Genomic DNA, 27,906 nt, shown 5'->3' with positions numbered 1-27,906 from the left:
TCGCACTCTCAGCAGCTAGTTCTGGGGCAGGTCAGGGTGAACTCCGTGTTGAACGTAAGACAGAGAGCCTTGTTTTGGGTGTGTATAGCGAGGGTGCCCCAGGCAGTGTAACAATGCAGACATTCACCTGCAGGATACGTCGGTCATGCTCACTGCTACTTAGTGCTTTCTGCAGCTGCGCCACCTTGTCCTGGAGCACGGACGCACCCGCTGCCCTGTCAGACAGCAGCAGCGACAGGCTCTGCACTTTGTCTTTCAGGTGGCTTTCCCCTTCCTCGGATTTGGCGAGCGAGGCATTCAGCCGGTCCACAGTCAGCTGCAGGCTATTGGCCTTGGCCTGGCTGTCCGCCACCTGCCTTTGCAGGGTGTCTATGCGATCTTGAAGAGCCTGGACTTCTGTCTCCCGATCACTGGCCACCAACTTCATCCTCTGCAGCTCTCCCTCCAGCGACCGGCGAGTCAGCTCCAGCTTGGTGGCCCGGCTCTCGGAGACGTCGAGGAATTCCTTCAGTTTGCGCTTGTCGCTCTCTAGCTTGGCCTCGCTCGCCTTCATTTTGCTCAATTTTTCCTGTGGGAATGACACAAAGAGTGAATGAATCGATGGAAGGTGGAAGAGCGCAGTACTGTTTATCACCTCTTACAGTTCAATTGGTGCTGGCCCTGCACTCAATCAGCCTCAGAATCAGAAAGGTGTGGGCTCACGTTCCACCACAGGGATCGAAGCACAGAATCTGGACTGAACGAAGGACCGTTGCCACTATCGTGCACAAATCTGATGAGGATAATATCTGTTCTCAACACTGTTTGGGTCACTTGCTGTCTTTCACTGTTAAAGCTGGTATTCGAATCTCTGCTACTCCAATGCAATCTTGTATCAAGTCCCATTCACCCATTATGCCTGACCCATGTTGGCTCCTGTTACAGCAAAATGCCAGATTTCAAATTTTCAATCTTGCATTCAGCTGCCTTCCTGGTCTTGCCCGTTCCAATGTTTGAAATCTCCTCCAGCCCTACAACTGTTTCTCCCCCCATTTCAAATGCTCCGATCCATCTTGTGTATCCCTCGCTTCCCTATGCCTTCCCAATGGCCGCTGTGCCTCAGCAGTCCAGCTTCCATAGCAGGAGGATTCTCTCCTTCAACTTCTTTGCTCCAAATCTTTCCCTGGTCCCTTAAAGTGTTCCCTAAAACCTAGCCACTTGTCAAAGCCTCGGTCATTTCTGGCTGTGTGGGTTGGAGTCATTTTTGTCTGAGTGCACTGCTGTGGAACATTCTGGAATGCTCAACACTCTTCAAGTTGACACCGCAGTGCATGTTTCATTGTTGTCGACAGTAAAGTAACAATGAGAGCAGGTACCAGAGAGTAACCTGGCTATGTCAGGACAGGGCCTGGGTCTGTGAGGCTTAGTAACTTTAACAGGTACTTCATGAGGTGATAACAACTGGATATTAACTCAAGCTCTAATTTCCTTCTCCGTATAACCACGGACTCCCCCTTCCACCTTCACATCCTCTTCCGACGGTCCACACCACCCACCCTCCTCCTGTCTATCAGCAGAGCCAGCAGTGGATTACATAATTCTCTGACCAATAAGCATTCATTGTAGACAACACAAGAGTGGGATACAGGCATTAGCGTGGCTAGCTGCTGTGAGCTATTTTACATGTGTGTGTTTGCAGCCCATTCCCCACCAGTCCCTATGCCCCATAAGCCTCATCCAGAAGGCTGCCACCCTCCCCCTCCTCCCATGTTTGCTGCCTACCAGACCTGCCCCAAGCACTTATTGCCAAGAGAAACATGGAGTGTTCTCCTGTTCTGAAGCCACTGCACGGGACCTCAGTCCAAGTATTAGTCAGTTAAGTCCAGAATTTCTTGCACGATTAATTGGGATTAGAGTGGTTCCCTCAGACACCAAGAGCCACAGTCCCTTCAGGGATATCTTAGAGGAATGCTGTGGTCTAGAATTTCCTAATCCCTCGCCATCTCCTCCCTTGTTTGTCTCAATGATATCTCGATCATTAAGGATACAATCTTGGGCAATGGAGTGACCTTTTATTCTGCTCCTAACCCTGCAGAGAAGATTCCAGTTGCCCTGAGGGGTTTTATCCGGTTATTATACTATGGGTTGAAAAGGGCCTTTTCACACCCAGCCTCATTTTATTCTTTATGTTTGTAAGTCTCAGCAATTTTGGAACCTTACGTTTTTGTTTTCCATTATCAACCAACACCCTCCCAATTTCCACACATCAGGCGATTCTTCCATCTGTTAAGGCATGGAGATCGATTCTTTATCCCTCACTTTAGTTTTCTCCTCTGCTCTCCTTGAAGTGACATTTGCCAAAGGTCTGATTCCATGGATAACATACAGCATTTGGTAACCCATTTAAGTGGCCCAGAAAGTGGCTAAATTAAGATGCGGTTGAGGAAATCCAATCTGAGCTTGATGTTGCATCTACCCAATGGATAGGTGGATATGTGGATATCACTGACTAGGCCAGCATTTATTGCTCATCCTGTGGGTCTGGAGTTACTTGTAGGCCAGACCAGGTAAGGATGGCAAATTTCCTTTCCTAAAGGGCATTAGTGAGTGAGGTGGATTTTGATGACAATTTACACGGTGGCCATTACGCTGGCTTTCTACTACAAATTTTTATTGAATCCAAATGTCACCATCGAACATTCTGGATTTCAAACCCAGCTCATTAGTCTGGGGCTCCAATTCCTAGTCCTGTGATATTAGCATTACACCAGTGCCTCTTAGAATCCCTATAGTATGGAAGCAGGCCATTCTGCCCATCACGTCCACACCGGCCGTCCGAAGAGCATCCCACCCAGACTCACCCTACAACCCCACAGTTCCCACAGCCAATCCACCTAACCTGCACCACTATGGGCAATTTAACATGGCCAATGCACCTAACCTGCACATCTTTGGACTGTGAGAGGAAACCAGAGGAAACCCACAAAGACACTGGGAGAATGTGCAAACTCCACACAGACAGTCGCCTGAGGGTGGAATCATACCTGGGTCCCTGGTGCTGTGAGGCAGCAATGCTAACCACTGAGCCACCATTTCACCCATAGTGGTTGTCCTTGCTGCCAACTGCTAGAGCTGTCTACCTTGGATTGGCCAGAAGCTCTCATTGGTTGGCGTATCTCTCTTCAGACAGCCTGATTGGTGGAAGATACAGCAGTCCATACTGTGGAAGCTCAGGCTTGGTGCCTTGTTACTCTTTCAGCAAGTGAGCAGGATGCAACGACACTGGAAGCTCCTAGCCACAGTGACAATTCCAGAAACTACCTTTTTACTCCTGATTTATCTAATTAATTCCAGTTTTCATAGTGAGATTTGAACTCACATCTCCAGATCATTAGCCCAGGCCTCTGGAGTCTAGTAAGGTAAGCAACTATGTTCCATGCTTGGGATCAAAAGCGGATTTTCCCAAGTGGACATCCAGTCATTAATGTCAGAATTAGACTAACAACTGGATCCCTACTGACTGCACTTCAAAAGTACTTGATTGACTCTGAAGCTCTCTGGGACATCCCCAGGTACGGCAGGCACTAGATAAACAGGATTTTGCCTACTTGCCATTTAAAGAAATCAATCGGCTGGCATGGTGGCTCAGTAGTTAGCACTGCTGCCGCTCAGCGCCAGGGACCTGGGTTCAATCCCAACCTCGGGTGACCATCTGGATGGAGTGTGCACATTCTCCCCATGTTTGCATGGGTTTCCTCTCACAGTCCAAAGATATGCAGGTTAGGTGGATTGGCCATGGTGAATGTGGGTTAATGGGGATAGGGTGGAGAATTGAGTCTGGGTGGGATGCTCTTCAGAGGGTCAGTGCAGATTCAAATCGGCTGGATGACCTCTTTCCACACTGTCAGGCCTCTATGAACTTAAATTCTCTTCCAATTGGACTGGCTGGTTAGGGTCACCACAAACAATTGGCTGCTTTATTTCACAATTACACTTCCCAAAGTACTTTATGGTCTGTAAAGCACTCTGGGATGTCCCTGCGGTGATGTAAGGTGTTATATAAACGCAAGTCGTTCTCCCTGTAGATATGCCTATGCATAGCAATGAGTTAACATCTTCAGCAGAGGAGTGAAGAGGAAGCTGGAAACCGGTTTTTTATTCAGTTTCACAAGGAACAGGCAGTGGTTAACTGAAGGAGGGCTTTACCTGTGTGTTTCGCCGGTCACTATCAGCAGACTGGATGGTTCTCTCCAGTGTTGCAATCTTTTCAAGCAGCGCTTTGCGTTCTCGTTCATTCCGACGGATTGCCTCCTCCTGCAGCGCGAGTGCAGACTGAGCGCTGGTCAGGCGTCCATCAATGCCCCGCTTACCTAGAAACAGGAGAGTGCCACCCACGGTCAGTGCCATCCTCAACAACCTCTCAACTGTCTCACTGCTTTTGGCATCTTGGCTCAGTGATGCAGTCAACCTTAGCCTCACCCTGTCCATCCTTTCTGGAAAGGACGTACTGGGAGGCCATTCAGCCCCTTGAACCTGTTCCATCAGACACATAGGTCAGTCTGCATCTTAACTCCATCTACTCGCCTTAGTTCAGGAACACTTAATACACTTGTCTCACAAAAATTTATTAATTGCATTTCAAAGTCTCCGGAGCATCTTGGCATGAAGAGTTCTGGATTTCCACACCCCTTGATATGTAGAAATCCTTCCTGGAAGTCTAATTGGAGAATAGCTCCCCAATGCAGGTGTCAGGAATAAGTCACTCGTTCACCTGCCACTAGAGAGGCTGGGCACACACCACTTGGGTTTATTCTGGGATGGACCACAGGGTATTTAGAATGGATAAGTGTTTTAAATAATTTCAAGCCCGAGTCAATCCACGTTTGAGATTAGTTTAGGACTGACCTTCCTCACATTCGTCCAATGATTTCTGCAGCTGCTGTAAGCGAATGTTGACATTGTCCCGATCAAACTCCATCTCCCTCAGCTGTCTATTCAAGTTAGAAACCTGAATGTGTGCTTCATCCTGAGTGGGAACAATGACAGAATTAGCTAGAGAGGTGGCATCCTGAGAGAAAGGGGAAAACTAAATGAACAAACAATGATTCATTTGAAAATGATGACCCATGCTACAGCAGGACCTACTTGGAACACACAGCCAGTTGGTCAGTCTTTGAAAGACTGGTGCTTGCCTCAGCTGTAGTCTCTGGTGGTGGCCCTGATGAAGCAATGTACAGAAACGGTTTTCCCCCTTTTGTCTTTCAGACACTGCCGAGCCTGTAGTGTTGTTGTAGATGGAGATTTCTTGTGGCACCCTGGGAGGGTTGCCTGACCTTGATGTCCTGATCCTTCAATGGCTACAAGGCACCGGGCTGGCGCAGTCTCACAAAAGTTTACACTTTTGTGATTCCTTTCCAAATTTCTGACTTTTAAATAAAGCACTAATGAGAAACTAGGTGCAGGAGTAGGCCATTCGGCTCTTCGAGCCTGTATTACCATTCCAAATGATCATGGCTGATCATGCAATTTCAGTATCCCATTCCCGCTTTCTCTCCATACCTCTTGAGCCCTTTAGCTGCAAGGGCCATGTTCAGCTCACTCGTTAATCTATCTAATGAACTGACCTCAACAGCTTTCTCTGGGAGAGAATTCCACAGGGTCACAATTCTGAGTGAAGAAAGTCTTCCTCATCTCAGTCTTGAATGGCTTGGCCTTTATTCTTAGACTGTGACCCCTAGATCTTGACTTCCCCGTCTTCAGGAACATTCTTCCTGCATTTAGCCTGTCCAGTCCCATCAGGATTTTATATGTTTAGATCCCCTCTCATTCTTCTAAATTCCAGCAAGAACAAGCCCAGTCAATCCAGTCTTTCTTCCTATGTCAGTCTTGCCATCCTGGGAATCAGTCTGGTTTACCTTCGCTGGACTCCCTCAATGGCAAGAATGTCTTTCCTTTGACTAGGAGACCACAACTACATATAATACTCAAGGTGTGGCCTCACCAAAGCCCTGTATAACTGCAGCAAGACATCCCTACTCCTATACTGATTACTGTTGACCACCCAGTGGGTGGTCAGGGCTATGGACCTGTCTAGTAATGTTTATGGACAACCTGCTTGTAGTGTACTGCTGAGACATTTCTGACAAATTTCAATGCCAATGTTCTGATTGATTGCCGCATAATTCCACACATCACCCTGCTTTTCTACTCGGCTGACCAGATCTCGTGAATTTCAACAGGATCTTGTGATTTTGGTGGGCTGTCCACCTAGAGCTTAAATAATTGATAGCAAGACAGAGGAACATTGGTCTAGGATTGTTATACCAAAGCACATGCAACACAAATAAGATGATTCACATTCAGACAGACACAAGCAGCTCTCAGGTTCTGGGGATTATCAAAGCCGAGTTTTCCAGGGACCCAATTCCACCAATCATTGTTCATGGTATGAGAGTGTTGCTGGTACATGCCTAAATGCGACCCCAGCCCCGCAGCACTGTGGTTTACTCTTAACTGCCCTCTGGGATGAGCAATAAATAGCAACCCAGTTTCAGTAGCATCCACATCCAATAAATGAATTTTTCAAAAAAATCAACATCCCCTTTACCACTTTGCTGGTTATTGAGAGTAGACTAATAGAAAAGTTGGTGGTAGGGCTGGATTTATCCTGTTTTTTTGTGGTTAGGCAATTTTCCACATTGTTGGGTAGATACAAAAGTTGTAGCTGTACAGGAACAGCTTGCCCCAAAGTGCATGTGTTACCTGCTACAAAAAGGTAACACAAAGAGTCAGAGTCATACAACATCGAAACAGATCCTTTGGTCCAACTAGTCCAAACCAACCATCACCCCCAAACTAAAGTAGTCTCTGAAATCTATAAGTCAGAGGGTTGGAGAAGCTTCATAACATGCTCCATTTTTAAAAAAAATCTGTTTAATCTCCTCTATGGATTAAAACACTCCCAAACCTGAGATAACATTCCTTCTACTACCAACATTTTTTGCAGATTTAAAAATTATTCACAGTTACAGCAAACTTGCAATACAGAAAGAGGACATTCAGTCCAACTGTTTGACGCTAGTGATAGCCTTCAATCACTTCACTTCACTTCACTCATCAACATACCCTCTAGTCCTTTTTCCTTCATATATTTAATGAACTGCTCCTTACATGTATGATTAGATTCGCTACAGTGTGGAAACAGGCCCTTCAGCACAACTAGTCCACACCGACCCTCCGAAGAGTAACCCACTCAGACCCATTTCCCTCTGACTATTGCACCTAACTCTATGGGCAATTTAGCAGGGCCAATTCACCTAACCTGCACATCTTTGGACTGTGGGAGGAAACCGGAGCACCCGGAGGAAACCCACGCAGACACGGGGAGAATGTGCAAACTCCACACAGACAATCGCCCGAGGCTGGAATCGAACCCGGGTTCCTGGCACTGTGAGACAGCAGTGCTAACCACTGAGCCACCGTGCTGCCCCCATATACTCCTTGTATCAACTACACATTTATAAGAAATAAGTAATGAAGAAATTGCTCCTCCATTACTGAAGGGGTGTGGAGGCAACATTGTTGCCCCTATTTGTTTGTCTGTGAGCAATATATCTCAAACATCAATGGATGGGATTTCCCAAAACCTGTCACTCAGATAGGGCTTGTCCCAAGGACAAACTGACTAGTTTTGGATGAAGGTGTAGACCCCAATCCTAAGATTTCTTTAAAGGGTCTGTCAGCTCTGGGAGATGGGGTAAATTGACATTTTTTAAAAAGAACATTATGGCCTGTTTTATTGCAAATGTCCGTTAGCCGTTTTCAAACATTGTAGATATTATCTCTCGTTGAAGTGGAATTGTCATGGCTATCAAAATGTAAGCAGTGTTTTCAAAGCAGGTTGATGGGTGTATTTTGACTTTTAATAATAAGGCTTTTTTTCAGCTTTATAGTTATTGAGCATTAATCAGCTGGATAAAAGTCTCAAGGAAGAGCTGCTTAATTGTAATAGCGTTAGTCAAAAATTACACAATACCTACCGGTTATAATCCAACAGGTTGGATTATAAACCACAAGCTTGTGGTTTCAAATAAATCTGTTGGTCCATAACCCTGTGTCGTGTGATTTTTGACTGTGTCCACACTGGTACACCCACATTATAATAACTTTAAGTTAACAGAGTTTGGTGGAGGCATGCCCTCTGTTGAGTGTTTTATTTACTTGACCTTATTGTATTGTATTGTGTTCACTAGTTTTCCAGTGGAAGCATCTCTGCATCTAACAAAATAAACCTCCTCATAATTTCAACCTATCAGCTCAGCCCATTCATTTCTGAAGAAAAGAGCCCAAGTTCATTCTTTCTTGGTAGTGATAACCTTCAAGTCTGCTATCATCCCTTTAATGTTTGTTAAACCTAATCAATTACCTCTAAACCAATCACTGATTTGGTTCCATTCTTAACCAACTTTACTCACTACTCATTACTGATCTGACCCGCTCATACATGACCACTTCACTCAGTACTGGCAGTGCGAATTGTGAGGGGTATTTCACTTTCAGCCTTACCCGGTCCCTCTGTGTGTCTCTCAGCTCCTGAAGGAATTCTCGCAGTGCTGTCCGAACCACTTCCGGGTCAATGTCGGCCACAAGTTGCTCACTGCGGGTCGGGGAGATGGAACGTTCGGGTGATGCAGAGCGGGATATGGTGTTGCGCTCAGGGGTCCCAGTCTGAGGAATTGGATTGCCATGGCCACTGTCTACTGTGGTAGTAAAAGTGCTGTCAAAACCTGAAATCACACAAAACACACAACAGATGTCAGTGTGGCTCAATGGGTTGTGCTCTCACCTTTGAGTCAGAAGGTACTGGGTTGGAGTCCCACATGAGTTCATAACACTGCAGCCTGTTATTGAGGAAGGGCTGCAGCTTTGGGGGAGTTTTGCCCTCTCAGATGGCTGTAAAAGATGCATTATTTAAAAAAAAAGAGAGTAAAGGTGTTTATTCCCAGTATCCCAGATCCCTTAAACAACATTACAAAATACAGATTAGCTGCTCATGACCACATTGCTGTTTGTGGGAATTTACTGCGCGTAAATTGCTTAATGTAAAACTTCCATGTTTGAATCATCTTGAGATCACAAAAGATGATATATGAATGCCAACTCTTTTCTTATAAGCTAAGATAATTTTCTAGTAGTTTTCCTTTTTCTTCAATCCATTACAAAGCACTAGCCATCTCTCCATCTCGGTGAGCCAAGACAATGAATGGTAGCCAGTTATTCACCCACAGGGAACACCACACACTCTCTGAAAATGATTGTTGCGTAGTCATCCAACAGCACTTTTTTCACCTTCCTGAACCCAGAAGCACAAACTCTCAATCATCACTTAAAGCTGGAATTGACTAACTCAGCATTAACATTGGAACCATGCTGTTTTGTGAGGTTCAGTGCCAGACTAGTGATCGCTACCCCAAGGACCCACCAAAGCATCAATATCAGAACATCCAAGCACAGTTTAATCACAAGTCAGCAGCATCCATCAAGGAACTGGAGATCTTCATTTACCCGGTGGTCTCAGGGAGATCTCACTCTGTGCTTTCTTCCCCCACCTCACATTCTATTTAATGTTCTCAACATTAAAGTGGCTGAAAAGAGAGGAATTTTCCCTGAAGCTCTTTTTGTCTTTCACTGGTCAGGCAAGAATGCCAAATTCTGAACCATCACTATAGTTTATACCACAGGAGAAAGGGTGCTGATTAGTTGATGAGTTGCATCTGATTGACAGAGGGATTGCCACACAGAAAGCAATAGTAAACTATAGGATCCCCGAGTTTCCAGGTAATTCAAAAATAGCACCAGGCAGGAACATATTCCTTTAGTTTGCGGAGAATGGCTTCTTGCAATCATAAATGTTACAAGACTGTTTGATTATCTTAAATTGGTTGGTAAAGTAGCTATAGTACATTTAGAATTGTGCAGCAAGCACCTCCAAATCAGTGTTAGAGTGAGTGCGTGTGCGTCTGTGAGACAGATTGTGTGCGTGTAAGTGAGAGTGTATGTGAGAGAGAGAGAGTGTGTGTGTGTGTGTGTCAGTGTGCGCGTGAGAGTGTGTGAGAGAGAGTGTGTGACAGAGAGAGAGAGAGAGTGCGTGTATGTGTGTGAGAGACAGAGTGTGTGAGAGAGAGAGAGGGAGAGTGTGTGTTTGTGAGTGTGTGAGAGAGAGAGAGAGGTGGGGGTAAGGAAGGAGAGAGAGAGAGAGAGAGAGAGAGAGAAGACAGTACACTCGGCCATGTGTAAACTGAATTTACACAGTTTAGGTTTTATTGGAGGGGGAGGTGCTGTTTCGTTTTTCAAACTGATATCCAGATGCCTAGTTTAATTTTATTGATACCTCAGGAATTGTGTCAGAAATCCTTTCTGAAATCTGTGGTTACCTTTTATTGGAGATGGTGGTCTCTGTGGTGAGATGCTGCGGCCCCTCACTGCAGGACTCTGCGTCCGTCCAGTTCGGCTGATGCCCAGAGTGCGACGGAGTGCAGAATGCAGACTCCCCAGCTTGAACTCCACGTCCCGTTTCATTCCTTCCACCCGCGCTAGCTCAGCCTCCAACCCAGTTATCCGCCCCTCAGCCGCACTCAGCTTCAGGCAGAGCTCATGGATCTCACTGTGAGCTTTCTGCAACTTCAACTCCAGGTTGCGAGCATTGTCCTGGAGCTTCTTCCCAATTCCCTGGGCCTCTTCCAGGTTGCCCAACAGCTCCTTTTCCCGGATGCGGAATTCTTGTTCAACTTCTGCCACCTTGCGCTGAAGGTTGGACACCTGCAAAAACAAGATACCTGCTGGAAATCCAGGAGATACTTCAAGATAAAGGCTCTCCAAGGCTTTGAGACCCTAATCGACTCTCACTAAGCCCATTCACAGCATCTCAGTTACAACTGCCCCATGGCTGGTAAATCAGATACAGGAGCTGCAAGGCTAAACAAGACAACACCCTTCAAGGCTCCCCCAGGCAGTCCTTATACAGAGGAACCTCAATTATCTGGTTTTTGATTATCTGAATTTCAGATTATCTGGACAAGATCGCAAGGTCCCGATGCTTGGCTAAACTGTGTTATCTGGCATTAGATTATCTGAACATTCAATTATCCAAACAAAATACTCCCACCCGAGGTGTTCGGATAATTGAGATTCCTCTGTATCTAATGACTGGCTGAACCATGAAGATCAGGAAGATCTTTGTTCTCATTCCTGGTCTTTGCTAGATGAACTCGAATAAGGATTTTTAATTGTGTAAATATAGGGAAATTGCACTGAAAAAAGGATTGGTAAACAAGGACAAAGATTTCAGTTCAATGTCAAAAAACCTAAGGGAAGATGTGGAGAATTTATTTTCAGCACTGAGTTATGATTATCTGACAATACGGTCTGAAAGAGTAATGGAAACAGGTTCAATAGTAACTTTGAAAAGGAAATTGAAAAGTATTAGAACAGGAAAAAAATGGTGGGGCTGTGGGAACAGAGCAGGGAGGAGAATTAACTGGACAGCTCTTTTAATAGTTGGCATCGGCTTAAGGCCTCCTCCTGTGCTCGGTCCTGGTAATCCCGAGTTACAACAGGCTTTGGCAACCCTGCGTTTTGCAGGCGGAAACTATTTACGTCTCCGATTCCCGACTCGTGTTGGACAGTACAGATTGGGTGTCAGGTGAAGACAGACTGGGTTCGCTTGCGACTTGGCCACTCTGAGGAGATACATAAGATACTGGCCCCTGAGAGAGGTGAGTGCCTATAGGACTGATGGCAGGAGAACCTGTGGAAAAATGAGGAAGGTAAACACATCTTCTGTTTTGTACATTTTTATCCAATTTGTATCCCCAATTCTATTCAAAAACAGTGACTGTCCTGCTGACAACAGAACCAAACACACAGAGACACACACATGCAGACACACAGACATAAACTCTTCAAGTAACTGGGACAAGCTGCATCCACTTTGCATTTGGGTCACATCCTAACTTGTGTTGAAGAATCAGATTATTTCTTCACCTCTTTGCGAGCAGATTCCCTGCTGGCTTCAGTCTGTACTATTTTCTGCTTCAGTTCAAATGACTCGCGCCTGCTCTCCTCCTCCCGCTGCTCATCCAGGGTCACACGAGCCTGAAGCTCTAGTACCTCCTTATTCTTCTTTGTGTTTTCAGTATCCAACATCTTCACCTGAGGGATCAAAAGAAAGTACTGCATCAATAACCAGGGTGCTACGGAATTAAGAATTGTAATTATTTCAAATAATAATTGGAATCCTACTGCACCAAAAAAACCCCTAGGATCCCGTTATATTGATTTGTCAATTACGTTAATAATCATGAACTTATATGATTAATAATCAAGATGCTCATCTCTTGTTCCCAATCACCAAACCCCTCCCCATCTTGGTCATGAATTAAAGGTAGCCCCAATATCACCCACAATGGCTGACACCTCCCCATCTGGCTTCCTAACCTCCCCAGTCAACTCTTTTAACCCCCGAACTTTTACTCTTGGGTCACATGAGGTCTGAGGTATTAAAATAGCGTCACATCAAGAAACAAATTTGGGAAGTGCTGTCTGCATCCTTTCTTTCTTAAATTCTGGCTTGAACCTCTTTGTATACTGGCTTCAACATTCTCCTCTGGTAAATTATTCCACTGCCCAATTATACTTAGGTTTTGAATGTCCATCAAACCTTCTTAATCGTAAAGTTCCATTTTAATTTTACTTATGTTACATGGTCTTTCCCTACCCTTGAACTATTTCCTTGAGTCAATCCCTGATCCTGGAACTTCAGTTAGTTTACATTTTTATTTTGCAAAGACAACCCCCCCTAATAAAGCACAAATCTTGGCCCACAATTTGTGACTCAGTCAATATCTTTGGGCCGGCAGGCAGAAAAAAAACCCCATTTGATTCTCATTTTAACCTCTTGCTGAAATTTAAAACGTCCTATAATAGTTAGGTATTTTGATAACAATCGTTCCTGTTGCCTTTTCCTAATTGGTCAGCTACCTGTCGGCGCAGCTCCTGAAGCTCTCGCCGCGCTTCCAGACGGGATTTCTCAACTTCTCGGAGACTTGCTCGAAGGTCTGCCGATTCCTTCTCGCTGTTCACTTTCGCCTCTTCCAGCACAGAGACCTTTTGTTCCTTCTCCTCATTAGCTCGTTTCAAACTGAAAAGACAACAGATCATAAGATGCAGGGGGCATTTTGTCATTAACAGCTCGAGCAACAGAACAGCATTATTGTGTGTTCTCCTCTCCTGAAGGTGCTGTCTCTTGCTGAGACATTGCACAAAGGGCACTGGCAGCCCTCTGTCAGCTCACCACCTTGTGTGAGGTAGTACCCCTTCCACATGAGCCAACAGCTTCAGGGGGCAGTGGGGTAAATGGAGCTGGAGGCAACCGCGTATGTGTTCCTTATTCAGACTCTGAATTGACTCCTCTCGCACAATTCCACACCTGATCCTTTCGCTCTCCGCTTTCTTAATGTTGCCTCGCAGCTCCTGGTTGGACTGCTGAACGGCCTCCTTTTCCTTCACTTCATCAGCTACAGACCGTTTCAGGTCGGTGATCTCTTTGCGCTGCACCTCCTGGGTTTCCTGCTGCTCTCGGATCTTCCGGTGAGCTTCGATCAGGTCACGTCGGATCCCATCACGGGCGTCTTCGGCCACCCGAAGCTGCGTCTTCAGCTCCTCCACCTACAAAGGCAAGTTGGTGCTTACTCTAGCATTCAGGCACATAGGGTAATGAGGTATAACCTGGGCCCTCAACTGCACTGTCCACCAGAGCCTTCAGTTCTATAATACTGATTGGACACAGTAATAGCTCATGGTCAAATACAACTCGTGGTACATTGCAGAGGCTAGAAATGCACAACAGATTGTGAGTCCAATCTTTATTTTCTGGTAAGTTAACAATTCTCAGTCATCATTTTAACTGTCCTTGAGTTTAAAAGGGAAAACAAATCAGTCAAGAGTTCCCGGCCCTCTCCATGACCCTGAGCCAGCCTTCACACATGGTGTCAGGTCAGGCTTGACTTTAACTTGGGATTTCTCCCCCAGCCGATTGAGCAGCTGTCAGGCGTTTAAACACCTTTGCTCTAGGGTACAGATCGACGGCTCCGCAGCACAGTGGTAGTATTCCCATCTCTGAACCAGAAGGCCGAGGCTGAAGTTCCACCCCCCCACCCAAGGCGCATCATAGCACTTCTGAACAGATTGGTTGGAAAATATCCAAGCATACAGATTGGCTCCTGGGCTGTGGTACTGGAGAACAGCTATTGTAGCTGAAACTGTTCCCCAGCAAATGTTAGAAATAGGAGCAAGAGTAGGCTCTTTGACCCTTTGTGCTGCTCCACCATTGAACTACATGATGGGTGATTTCCCAATTTAATGTAATTTTCCTGCACTATCCCTATATCCTTTGATATCTTCCATATCCTGAAACTTAATGATTTGTATCTTGAACATTCTCATATTCAAACCTCTACAGCCCTCGGAGGGGGTACAGAATTTTTAAAAATTCACCATCCTCTGAATGAAGAAATTCCTCCCCATCTCGCTGCTCAATGGCCCATCTATTATTCTGAGACTGTATCTCCTGGTTCTAGGTCCCCTTTCCACCAGCCAAGGAAGCATCCTTCCTGCATCTCTCCTGTCAAGCCCTGGAAGAATTGAGTGTGTTTCAACTGCAATCACCTCCCTTTCTTCTAAACAGCATATTCACAGCCTTGAGGACAACAGCTAATGTAAAAGATTTTTAAAATGGGCTGATTAACAACCATAATGGAGAATACAAGTAAAAGGTATGAAGATATCAAAAGAAAATTCATGTGCAGCAACAGCAAAACACATCCTTCTGCTGTCATTAAGCAGCGCTATATGAGCTCTCTCAGTGAGTACTAAAGAGCATCACCAACTTAAATAGGGAATAGACGACACAACAGCAATTTACCCTTTCACCACCACCTAAGGGAACTTTTTCTGAGGTCTCCATTAAGCATTCAAAGAGTGAGCAACATTCAACACAAGGATCAAATCCCAGGATTTACATGCATTTGGAAAGCAAGAGCTGATTAGGGATAGTCAGCATGGCTTTGTCCATGGGAAATTGTATTGCACTAACTTACTGAGTTTTTGAAGTGACAAAGAAGATTGATGAAGGCAGAGCAGTGGACGTTGTCTAATGGACTTCAGCAGGGTGTTCGACAAGGTTCCACATGGTAGACTAGTGAGCAAGGTTACATCACATGGAATCCAGGCAGAGCTAGCCATCTGACTACAAAATTGGCTTGAAGGTAGGAGACATAGGGTGGCAGTGGAGAGTTGTTTGTCAGACTGGGGGCCTGTGACTAACAGTGTGCCACAAGGATCGATGCTGGGTCCACTGCTTTTTGTCATTTATATAAATGATTTGGATGAGAACACGGGACGTATGGTTAGTAAGTGTGCAGATGACACCAATGTAGTTGGTGTAATGGAGAGTGAAAGCTACCCCAGAGTACAATGAGACCCTGATCAGATGAGCCAATAGGCTGAGGAGTGGCAGACGGATTTTAATTTAACTAAACATGAGGTATTGCATTTTGGAAAGGCAAATCAGAGCAGGACTTATACAATTAATGGTAGGGTTCTTGGTAGTGTTGGTGAACAAAGAGACCTTGGGGTGAAGGTTCATATTCCTTGAAAGTGGAGTCGTAGGTAGACAGTGCAGTGAAGGCATTTGGTGCACGTGCCTTGATTGGTCAATGCTTTGAGTACAGGAGCTGGGAGGTCATGTTGCAGTTGTACAGGACATTGGTTAGGCCATTTCTGGATTACTGCATTCAATTCTGGTCTCCCTGCTATATAAGAAATGTTGTGAAACTTGAAAGGGTTCAAGTTATCGGGAGGGGTTGAAGAGACGAGGGCTATTTTCCCTGAGCAGCAGAAATTGAGGGGTGACCTTATAGAGATTTATAAAATCATGAGGTGTCAAGTTCTTTTAACCAGGATAGGGGAGTCCAAAACTAGAGGGCATAGAATTAAGGTGAGAGGGAAAGATTTAAAAGGGACCTAAGGGTCAATTTATTCATGCAGAGGGTGATGCGTGTATGGAGCAAACTCTCAGAGGAAGTGGTGAAGGCAGGTACAGTTATAACATTTAAAAGGCATCAGGGTGGGTACATGAATAAGGAAGAGTTTAGACAGATATGGGCAAATGAAACTAGATTAATTTAGGATATCTGATCAGCATCAATGAGTTGGACCGAAGGGCCTGTTTCCATGCTGCACTACTGCAAGACTCTACGACAGTCAGAATTTGCACATTGCAAATTTTGGTGAGCAAAAATGAGAGAATTGCCAAATCTTGCTAAAGGGAAGGCAGACTGTATTAAAGAGAGTACGCAACGTGACAAGGTGTGGATTAAATGACAGAAAACAGACAATAGTGTCAGTGAGTGTGATACAGAGAGCTAGAGGTTGGGTGTATTGTTCTTCTCCTAAGTAATTCATCTGGATTTGGGTAAAGGGGACACAATATCAAAATAAGCAGAGAATAGAGGTCGCTGTGTAAAAGGAATATATACAATTACAGGAGACCTTAAACAGATTTAGAGATTCAGCAGATAGACATGAATTAGGAATAGACATGAGGAAAACATGAAGTAAAGCAGTTTGAGCTGATGAATAAGGAGAGGCCACACTGTGGCTTTTCTTTAAATTAAAATTTAGCAAGGACGTTAAGCTTCTAGTAATTATGTAGCACCTTTGACCTAATAAACATTCTGAAGTGTTCTGTAGGACTATCAACAACCAAAGATTAAACAAAGCCACAGAAGGTGAGGTTAAAGCAGACGGCTGAAACACAACCAAAGAGGTAGATTTGAAGAAATGTCTTAAAGATGAAAATAAAGCTAGGAGGCAGAGAGGTTTGGAGAGGGAATTCCACACTTTAGGTCTTGGCCACTCATAGTAGTGTGATTAAAATCTGGAATGTTGATAAGGGCTAAATGAGATGAGCACTGATACCTTCGAAGTGATATGGGGCTGCAGGACTTTGTAGAGTTCAGGATTTATAAACTTTAATCTCTCAAATTTTAACGGCAATTTTTCTCAACTGTCAACTCAAGTGTAGGTTTCTAGGTTTTATACAGGTACAGTTTAGTATAAAAAAAAACAAGATACCCTGTAGTAACAGGTTATCAAAATGATCATACCGCCAAAATTAGAATGTGCGGTCAGTTTTAATTGACTGCCTTCAGAAGAGGCAAGACAATGGGGAAGGTGCTGGACTAACCAGTTAAATGACATTAGGGATGAACAGGAGGAGACAGGACAAAATGGGGCTCATTCCACCTGAACAAAAAGTATCAAGAGACGTTTCTGTTCAAAATTAACAGGATCTGAATCAAGGAAATCTAGAAAATCTATGGGTAACTAAATGATTGAAAGTCTTAAATTTTTAAAAAACGCAAAATGATATCAATATTTTTTAGTCAATGTCCCCATGTGATACTGACATTCTAAAGAAAAAGCAGTGAAACAGAACCCATTATAGTTTTAAGAAGCAAAGTGCATAAGTGTGGGTTTCTTAAATAAAGGGTATGAGGGCCAGTCAGAGATATGTTAGGAGGAAACTTTCAGAGAGCCAGGACAAATTCAATGGATCAAATGGCCTTTACTGGACTGTAAAATTCTAAAACTCCCAATAGTATGGGTATGATTAGTGAAAAGACTTACGAGGCTTTGCATGGATTTGGCCCTTTATCTAGTGTGTACCAACCTCTCGGAGGGCAGCTTCACGCTGTTTCATTAGGTCCTTGGCTTGTTCATTCTGTGTTTTCATCTCTTGCTGGTGGGCAGCGACAGCTTCTTCAAATTGAGTGTGGAAATTCTTCAACTCCAATGTCAAATTATTAATTTGGCTCTGCAGGAAATGAAAGACAGGAAGTGACACAGGCTGAGTACACGACCTGAAACAGAGGACCAACATCAGCCTTCCCAGAGACACAGAACGATAAATAAAAGCAGTCAGGACAAAGCAACCCCTCCTGCACGTGTGGATCAGGAATAAAGTCTCACAATTGCATTCACAGTGGGAGTTCAAAATAGACTTGTCAACTCATCACACATGGCTCCTGACCCATATTCATCTGAGTGACTTTGTCACACAGTATTGGAAATTTTGCATGTGCTTTTCTATACATTTTTGTGAGAGTGGGTGTCTATGTCTGTGTGCTTTTTCCAGTCAGTGATTGAGAATTTATTATAACTATGATATTTATGTGATTATTACATTCTGAGACTGTAACAACAAAAAATGAAGAGGACTATGTGTTACGACACGGGATAAACCCTCCTGCTTAATTTAAACCAGTAACACAGAGATTTATCCTGTGCAGTAATCTGTGAAAATTCGAGAGGCCAAGAACTAGTTAAAGTAAAAGTAACAACTTTATTTATTAAAGTATAACAGAGAAGAATTAACTAACAACTGTTTACAACTCCTTCGTCTAACCTATCTTTTATTTTCCCTTCTATAATACTAGTCCGATAAAACCTCTGATTAAGATTTACCAAAATTCAACTTTTCAAAAATCAGCCAGATGTTGAATCTTCTTCTTCTTGGGGATTTCTGCTTCACAGGTTACTGATTGATAAAGGTACCTTTAAGAGAGAGCTATTCTCCAGGCAGTCTGCAGATGTTGTTGGCTTGGCAGTTCTCCTCCGAACTGTTCAATTTTCTTCAGTCAAAGCATCGAATTGTGTCATTGGCTTTTAAGATTGTCAGTATACTAAATTCAAACTTGATTGGAATTTGGTATTTTTCGGGGTCTAATTTAAACTGATTGGTCTAATTCAAATTTGTTTTGTTGTTTCTAGGCAACCAGCTACACTAGCTACTGAACCACATGTTACAGTATACCCTGTTCAAGACACCTGGTACTGTCAGGTAGTTCTGCAAGCTTTTAACTCTCTTAAAGGTACAGTACGCCCACATCTTCATAACACTTTTCTCCCTCAAGAAAAATGAACCATGATAATGATAAGATGGCTTCTCTTTTTTTCTATTCTTTAACCACATTACCCTGTCTGCAACCTGCCTGACAGGAAGCCTGGTTGGTGTGATTTGATACAGATCAAAGGAAAGCTGGAATTAATTTACTGAGGAAAAAATACAAGGTTAGTACATTTGGAGACAATAGCAGTAGCCTCTCAGTTTACAATGAGGATATTCCGAGCTTCCCAAGGTCCCAAAAAATATTATAGATATCAGGTTGCAAAGGGCTTTGCTGTAAACCATCCATTTATTTCTAAGATTAAGGAAAATTGGGTAAACATTTAGTAATAATTGGACCCCATTATAAGGCTGACGTATTTACCATTCCTTGGGCAAAGGGCAGAGAAGCCAATTTTAAATTTAGATAGAGACTTCCATATGAATCCATGAATATCACAGAGTTTGGTTTGGCATCTGAAGACGGAGTAGGAATTGGAGCTAGCCAGTCCTGCACCTGAAGTAGAGAAAACATTACTCCTGCTGTTGCGCACACAGAATGCAAGTGGGAGTTTGAAGACAGGCTTCAGTAATATTTAAAGGCAGGTGAAAGATTTGCTGAGCTTAGGCCTGGAAAGAAGGAATCTATAATATAATCCACACTGAAGGCCAGTTCTGAGGTTAGAAATTATTTGTCTGGAAAAGTGAAAAGGGAGAAACACCTTGGAAGCTGGGAGCAACTGTGGACTATTTGCTGCAGAGAGCATAATGTCGGGTAAGTATAGAGCAAAATGTCTGTTGCTGTAACTTAATGTTTAAGTCCCCTCCTAAAAAAATTAGTTCAAAGTGTTTTCTTTAGTCAATTGTTACAGTAAAAGTTTTAAAACGTAAAACCTTGTCATGTTATTCTTTCAAACAATAACTGGAAATTCAAATTTCTCTTTCAAGTGTAACAGTCTCCATAGATATCAAATTATTTGAATGTTTGCGTATGTGTGCACATACCATTGTACACATATGTACATAACATACCATTGACATATACATATACGCATATCTCTCAAATTTAGGCATCATTGGGGATCTGCCTGTTGCTCTGACAGATGAATGTTCAGAAAAGAAAAAGCAAAAGAAACATGCGTGTTTTGAATTCTGGATTGACATGATCATGTACATGTTTGTTCAGGATGCAAATTGCATAACTGATTATAAACATTGTTTATTAGGTCAGCAGCAAAGGAATGGATGGGGCAATGATTTTGTGCTGAACTCTCTTGCCTTGAAGGCACTGACTCAGTTCTCCTCAAACATCGAAATCGCTTGATGACAAGGACTTCTCCTGGGTCTGTGCAAGGTTGATTCCTTTCCCAATATTGACAGAGTGTGCGCAAGTGAGAGTTTATAGAGGTCTGTGTCTCTGGAAATACATTGTGTACGTGCGTGTGTGTGTGAGCATGTGCACGTGCGTGCATACAAAAAGTTTCTGTTTGTACTTTTCACACCCACTCCTGACTTACTCATCTTAACCTTGAATAATGTTAACTTGGATCTTAGCTAAGTTCAAGGTTGTGTGAAGCTTTGCCATCCGTGAATGGTATTGTTTCAGCACTGGGATAATCCTCTTTCAGTAACTGATCAGGCACAGTAATGTTGCTCAGTAGGTGGAGCTGACAATACGTACTCTGTCTTGTTCATGCCGGCTGTTTGTATCCCGCCTCAGCTGCTCCAGGTCCATTGAAATAGCGTTGAGCTCACGCTGAGTATTGGTCAGCTTCTCGGAGAGAATCGCCTTCTCTGACTCCTTCAAGGACAGGATCTGTCGAGAGAGACCAAATAATTAGACACTGCGACAGGAAGGAGTCTGGAGCAGTCACCACCCAGTAAGAGTCTCTTAATTAAACAGCCGGGGGACAGGGGCTGCTGTTACAATGGACTTTCAAGCTGTGAAACTGAAGTTGAATACCCAGGTCAAATAATTCCCGCATTACCCAGGATATCAATGAACAGTGTAACACCTGGTTTGCTTCAGTAAGGAAATACATACAGGACAAACACAAAGGACATGTGGGGACAAAGCTGAGAAAACTCAGCAGCAGGCTGTTGGCCACTGTGCACTGCCACTCAGAATCCCAGCAGGTCATTGCCAATGAACATCCTTCATTCAATCACTACGGTGGCTCTGAGTGGGTGAGTGTGAGTGGGCAGGATGATGAAGGGGTGGGGATGAGAGACCCCCTTGTCTTTCACCTACCTGCTGTTTCTCGTTCTCAGCCAGCAGCAATGTCTCATCGCGCTCCTGCTGCAGAGCCGTGATCTCTTCATTTAACTCTTCCTTCTCAACTTCAAAGCGAGCACAAAACTCCTCTCGCTCCTGCTTCAGCTGATGGATAATCTCCTCCTGCTCCTCTTCCAGCCTCAGACGCAAGGCTTCCTGTAACAAAGGATTGGATACAGCCTCTTCATTAATGAGCCCACCCACACTGGGCTGTGATGCCCCGTGGCATCAGTCACCCTCTTGCCGCTTCACCGACACAGTTGACCCTCATATCTGAGCCTAGACTTTCAGGCAAGAAGACTATTTAACTGCAGAAGGCAACACAGTGCAATTGTGCAATTCTTTGTCTGCTATGACCAAACATCCAGTTTTTACAAAGACCGGCCATGCCTGTGATCAGCAGTGGAAGTCCCTCTCACTAACCAGTGAGTCACAGTTAACTATCACAGTCCATCAGCTATCCAGCGAGCTCAGGGTCAGTCAGCGGATGGAAGCACAGGGTACCCCAGCTCAGTGGATAACATTTTCCAGTTGAGGTCCAGGGAGACACATCAGTCACTACTTCCAATGAAAGAAGGCCTTATTGTGCTCCCGAGCACTACCGTCCCCATTACCTTCTCTTGCTGCAGTCGATCCACATCCTCCTCGTGGGCCGTCTGTTCCTTTCTCAGAGTGGCCTGTGCTTCGTGCTCGGTTTGGGAGAGTTTCTGGGTGAGGAGCTCCTTGTCTCGCTCTGCCTTGGTCCTCTCCATCTCCATGTCTTTCCGTACACGGTTATTCTCAACTAAAGCACAAACAGAATTGGGCTCAGGTCATGAGTGTGGTCACTTAACAGGCTGGGACAGTGGGGGCTTTTCGTTTATTCTTTCATGTGGATGTTGACTAGCATTTGTTGCTGCCCACCCCTCATTGACTTTGAGGGGCAGTTGAGATTCAACATTGCTGGCCGAGATTCACATGTAGGCTGGGCCAGGGAGAGAAGGCAGATTTCTTATTGTTAAAGAACATTAGTAAGGCAGACAGATAATTCACAATAATCGATGATATTTGTTATGCTCACTATTACTAAATTAGCTTTATATTCATGATTTATTAATTGAATTTAAATTGTGAGAGGTTTGAACCCATTTCCCAGAGCATTAACCTGGGTTATGAATCACTCATCCAATTGGATATTGGATACAGTTCCACTGATGGCCTGTAATACCTCAGCCTTCCACCCTGCAACCCTGCGTTGCTCAAACCATCACCATCTATGAGCCTAGACTGAGACTATAAAGGAGAAAGTGAGGACTGCAGATGCTAGAGATCGAAGTCAAAAAGTGTGACACTGGAAAAGCACAGCTGGTCAGACAGCATCTGAGGAGCAGGACAGTCGACGTTTCAAGCTGAACAGCTTATGCTCGGAACGTTGACTCTCTTGCCCCTCAGCTGCTGCCTGACTGGCTGTGCTTTCCGAGCGCCACACCTTTTGACTGATACGATAAAAAGAGAAGAGATGGTGACGTGGGAACACTGAAACTGAGCTGGTCCCTGCTTTCAGCTGACATCCTGCCACATGGACCTCCTTTAGCAGTTACTCCATGTTAATGAGGAGCAGGATTCCTTAGTGACTTTACTTCCCATTCCCTGTGCTGATGTTAACAGGTCACCAGGAAAGCTAGCCAAAGTCTGCCAAACAGCTTAAACCTCGGACCTACACTCCAGCCTTTGGCGAAACTTCCTGTGAGCTGTCCAAATGAACGATTGATGAATGGTGAGTGTTGGGAGAGGGACTGGAATTTACCACTTCAATACAGTTTTACCCAAACTGTTCAAAAACATGGAGGGTCAATTCGGAGGGAGGGTCAATTCGGACAGAGTCTAAATGCATTCCTTTAACAATGGCGATGTCTGATGAGGGAAAGTTGAGCAGGTTGGATCTATACTGTTTGGAACAAGAGTTGACCTTATTGAAACAAAAGATTCCGAAATGGACTGGATACGCAGTTTAGAAATTAGGAGTTTTCCAATTAAGAAACATGTAGGATTATGAGGAGGCTTGATACGCTGGGTACAGAGAGGGTGTTCTGCCTAATGGGACAGTCTATGACCAGAGGTCAAAATCTCCGAGTACAAAGTCACCCATTAATGACCAAGATGAAGAGGAAATTTTTTCTCTCAGAAAGGTGTGGAATTCTTGACCACAGAAGGCTGTCGAGATTTGGTCGATAATTATAATCAAGGCTGAAATAGACAGATTTCTACATACAGGGAATGGGAAAAATGGCAGGAAAGTGGATTTCAGGATCAGATCAGCCATAATCTCATTATCTGATGGAGTGATCTTGATGGGCTGAATGGCCTATTTCTGCTCCTATGTCTTATGATCTTCTAGGTCTGGACAGTCTTATCGGTGATAGACAAAGTACACGCTTACACCTGTTTCCCTAGACCGTTAGTCCTGGAGCAGGTTACTAGAATGTCATCAGAGGCTATATCTTGAACAGTCCTGTCTGCATCAAATATGACTGCCCAGGAGACTCTCTCACGCTTAACGTCTGCCATTGGTGAAACGAAGGATTACCAGACTGATCATCAAATTGATTTGACCACATTATCAATGCACCTCGATTCAAGTCCCACTCTGGGCCTTGCTGACCCAGAGCCTCTGGCTGAGAGCCAGGGAAGCTCGTCACTGGGCCCCAAGATGTCCTCTGCACAAAGAAGATGGGAAGAAACTGTTCCTGCAACAACAGGATCAGGAAATGGAGGACAGCGATTTAAGGTGACTGACAAAAAAAAAAAGGCAATAAGAGGAAAAAATCATTTTATTGATATGAGTGGTGAAGGCCCTGGCTGAGGAGATGGTGGAGGCAGAATCACTAGCTGTTTACAAAAAAAAAATTGTATTATTATCTGAACAGAACCAATTTTCACGCTTGGTGGAAAGGACATTGGCGTGACATGATCAGAGAATGAGAACATTCCTCAACAGAGGAATGACTTCTGTCTGTGCTGTAACCATTCCTAACTTGTATGAATTGCCACAGTTTATGCTGTAATTCCGCTGAGTCACTCCTCTTCTGAGCGTCTTACCTTGCAGAGCCTCTTTAGCCACAAGCAAAGTCTGATTCTCGCCATGAAGCTGCTCTTTCCGTGCCTCCAGGATTGCCAGCTGCTGCTGAGTATCAAACAAGGTGGTCTCCAGAGCCTCCTTCTCAGACCTGACATGATGAGAGATACAGTCAGAGACTGGGATGTATATCAGGGAGTTGGTGGTACAGTGACAATGTCACTGGACTAGTTATCCAGAAGCCCAGTTTAATGCTCTGGTCATGGGGTCGAATCCCATCATGGCAGATTGTGGAATCTGAATTTAGTCAAAAAAAGTCTGAAATAAAGTGTTATTCTAATGTTGATTATCATGAAATAAATTTAGTGCTCTTAAGGGAAGGAAATCCTGACTCAGTCTGGTCCTTACGTGACTCCAGACTCTCAGCAATGTGGTTGACGTTTAACTGGTGGGCGGTAAATGCTGCCTAACTGGCAGAGAATACATCCCATGAATGAATAAACAAAAACAAAAAATATCAGACTGCTACACTGAAGTGCATGTGGCATATCAGAGGGTGTTATGTGGGGTATATCAGAGTAATACGCTGAGGAGTATAAGACATATTAGAGTTATTATATTGAGGGATATGGGATATTTCAGAGATTGTTATGGTTGGAGATCTGGATTATATCAGAGTGTTAGTGAGGGTCACAGAGAGGGGTGCGGTTGTATCAGCATTGGTCACAGTGAGAGGTACGGTTTATATCAGAGAGGGTCACAATGAGGGGTGCAGTTTATATCAGAAGGGTTATAGTGAGGGATGTGGCTTATATAAGAGAGGGATACTGTGAGGGGTGTGGGTTATATCAGGGAGGGTCAGTGAGGGGTGTGGGTTACATCACAGAGGGTCACAGTGAGGGGTGTGGGCTCACACTGAGGGGTATAGTTTATAACAGAGAGGTTTACAGTGAGGGGTGTGGGTTATATCAGAGAAGGTTATTGTGAGGGGTGTGATTTATATCAGCGTTGGTTACATTGCGGGGTGTGAGGTCCATGAGACAGTGCTTCACCTATACCTTTCCTTGTTCATGGATAAGCAAGTATGCCACTTCTCTTTATTCCCAGCATCAAGCTGGGATTGCACCTACCTGAGAGCAGCCCCTTCATCTGCCAGTGCCCTATTCTCACGCTCGGAAGCTGTGAGCTGAACCACCAGATTCGCCTTCTCCCTGGTCACTTCTTCCTTTTCTTTGGCAGCTCGGAACAACGACTCGCTGTTGCGTTCAATCTCACAGCGAGCCTCATGCAGCTCCTCTGCCAAGCTGTTCTTCTGCCGGGTCACCTGACGGAAAACAAAGAGAGGATCTGAGTGCTGTCGTGGGCCTTACATATGTTAAGGGTGGCTCACCGTGCAACTCTACACTATTGTTGCTAATCTGGCAGAGGGATGGCTTATAGCAGTAGTTTCTCTACCTGTCCAAGCTGACCCTGCAGCTCCCCCTTGTCCCGCTGGTACGTCAGCAGGTCCTGCTCCAGCCTCTCCCGGCTCTGCTCCACGAGTTGCAGGGAGTGGTCGAGGCCATGACGTTCAGTGTGCAGGTCCAGCTTCTCTTGTTCCAGTCGCACTAACTCATCGCGGATCGAGGCCTTTTCCTGTTCAACTTCTTTCTTCTGTCCCAGCAGAGTGGCCTTCTCATCTTCCAGCTACAAGACAGCAAAGAGTAAAAGAGTTTAACTAAAGAGGTGCTCGGGAGCTCACATCCGTCTGTGGTTACTCTGACAACTTCCTGAAGGGGGAGCTCCTTTGGTGGGTCAGTGGTCAGTTGCACTGCTCAATGTGGAACTGAACCTTCTGCGTCAGAACGGTCTGAGGTTCTACTAGAGTCTGTTGGTGGACCTGAGCTGGAGCAGCAATGGGGATTGTGCAGTTGGCTTTAGTGTCCCTTGGTTAGGGAAGGGAAAATAAGCTGGCTTTCTGCATCTGATCACCACCCTCCGAAACTGCTCAGAAAGAATGTGCGTATGCGTATGGATTGGGTGCTGTGTATTGTGCATGTGTGAAGTGTGCATGTGTGGTGTGCATGTGTGTTGTACATATGTGCTGTACATGTGTTTTGTGTTGTGAGTGCATTGTGCACACGTGATGTGTGTGTTATGTGCTGTGCACGTGTGTTGGGCACATGTTCTGTGTAAATGCATTGTGCACACATGTTGTGTGCATGTGTTGTGCACTTGCATTGTGTGCTAGGTGTGTGTTGTGCGCATGTGCAGTGTTTTGTGTTGTGCGCGGGTGCTGTGCACCTGTGTTGTACACTGTGTGTTGTGTGCTATGTATTGTGAGTGCTGTGTGTTGTGTGCATCGTGTGTACGAGTGTTGTGCATGTGCTCTGCGTGTTTTGCATTGTGCGCTTGTACTGTGCGCATGTTATGTGTTGTGTGCGCGCACATGTTGAGGTTTGGAGGCTCGGTTTTCTGCCTTCTTACCTCCAGGATGATCTTGTTCAGCTGCACTTTGTCCTGGGCCAGACCCTCGTTGAAGGCGCTCATTTTCGTCAGAGAATCCCGGAGGGAAGCCTGCTCTGTCCTCAGCTTGTTCAGGATGAGCTCCATCTCAGCATTTGCAGCCTCCACCTTGGGAGGAACAAGCAGGACCAACACCATTTAATCTGGCACAATCCCAAAATGCCGAACAATCCACACTTTATACTCGCACTTACTCATTGTAAACAGCGAAGCCAGGAGAATATGCCATCAGATTCCACTCCACCACACGCACAACTCCATTTAGGTGACACCAAGGGAGCATTCAGTCCCGTAGGTGAGGGATTTTCTTCCTTTGTGTTTTTCTGACATGTCGGAGTCTGGGCTGGCTGGGATTTCTGCTCACAACACACTCTTTCTACTGTCTCCATGGTCACACTCATTCACACAGCGCACACAGTTACCCAGTTGCTAAAAATAGATACCAGCAAAAAAAAACAATTCCTGAAACTATTACTCTGGCCAAGCACAGGAACAAGAGTAGGCCATTCAGCCTCTCGAGCCTGTTTCGCTATTCAAGGAGATCATGGCTGATCTGTGGCCTAACTTTATACACTTGTATTTGACCCATATTCCCTAATACCTTTGTTCAACAAAAGATTATCTAACAAGAGAAATCAGAGTTAACATTTCAGGTGGAGTGTTTCAGAACTGAGGAAGGGTCACTCGACCTGAAATGTTAACTCTGATTTCTCTCCACAGATGCTGCCAGACCTGCTGAGCTTTTTCAGCAATCGCGGTTTTTGTTTCTGACTTACAGCATTCGCAGTTGTTCCAGTTTTTAAAACATTATCTGACTCAGATTTAAAATTATCAACTGACCCAGCATTGAGGAGTCCAGGAATGTTTACACGAGCTACTCAATCACTGAAACAAGTTTTGGGAATGTTAGAGAAGGTATCAGATTTTAGTTGCTCTTTCAGTGTGAACATGACTTCAGCTTACAAATGAGCAAGATTCCTGCTCCAGTATTGCAGGTTAACTCCAGTCTATGTCAGAGGTCAGTGGACAAGTAAACTTCAGAAAAGCTTAGAGATGCCTGACTTCAGGAAAAAATATGAAAGCATT

The 27,906-nt window shown here is 44.6% G+C and overlaps 1 protein-coding gene across 8 annotated transcripts in view; it reads right to left on the bottom strand.

The window, feature by feature from the left end:
* crocc (ciliary rootlet coiled-coil, rootletin) overlaps positions 1-27,906 on the bottom strand; it is a 99,134-nt gene that overhangs the window by 19,856 nt on the left and 51,372 nt on the right. For all 8 annotated transcript variants that reach the window (XM_087980511.1, XM_087980508.1, XM_087980510.1 and 5 more), the window contains 16 exons: positions 26,782-26,928; positions 25,771-26,001; positions 25,446-25,639; positions 24,339-24,466; positions 21,875-22,044; positions 21,237-21,416; positions 20,667-20,801; positions 17,771-17,914; positions 13,466-13,704; positions 13,018-13,177; positions 12,022-12,189; positions 10,413-10,797; positions 8,545-8,765; positions 4,885-5,005; positions 4,186-4,349; positions 128-568 (listed from right to left, as the gene is read on the bottom strand). In XM_087980511.1, the coding sequence (XP_087836637.1) occupies positions 128-568; positions 4,186-4,349; positions 4,885-5,005; positions 8,545-8,765; positions 10,413-10,797; positions 12,022-12,189; positions 13,018-13,177; positions 13,466-13,704; positions 17,771-17,914; positions 20,667-20,801; positions 21,237-21,416; positions 21,875-22,044; positions 24,339-24,466; positions 25,446-25,639; positions 25,771-26,001; positions 26,782-26,928 (3,228 nt within the window). The remainder of the gene's footprint in view (positions 1-127; positions 569-4,185; positions 4,350-4,884; positions 5,006-8,544; positions 8,766-10,412; positions 10,798-12,021; positions 12,190-13,017; positions 13,178-13,465; positions 13,705-17,770; positions 17,915-20,666; positions 20,802-21,236; positions 21,417-21,874; positions 22,045-24,338; positions 24,467-25,445; positions 25,640-25,770; positions 26,002-26,781; positions 26,929-27,906) is intronic.

The sequence above is a fragment of the Chiloscyllium plagiosum genome, unplaced genomic scaffold (assembly GCF_037043375.1).
Source record: "Chiloscyllium plagiosum isolate Xiang-an unplaced genomic scaffold, Cpla_swu_hap1 HiC_scaffold_37, whole genome shotgun sequence".
Classification (NCBI taxonomy): domain Eukaryota; kingdom Metazoa; phylum Chordata; class Chondrichthyes; order Orectolobiformes; family Hemiscylliidae; genus Chiloscyllium; species Chiloscyllium plagiosum.
Note: the sequence above shows the minus strand (reverse complement) of the source record. Positions and strands in the feature narration are given on the sequence as shown.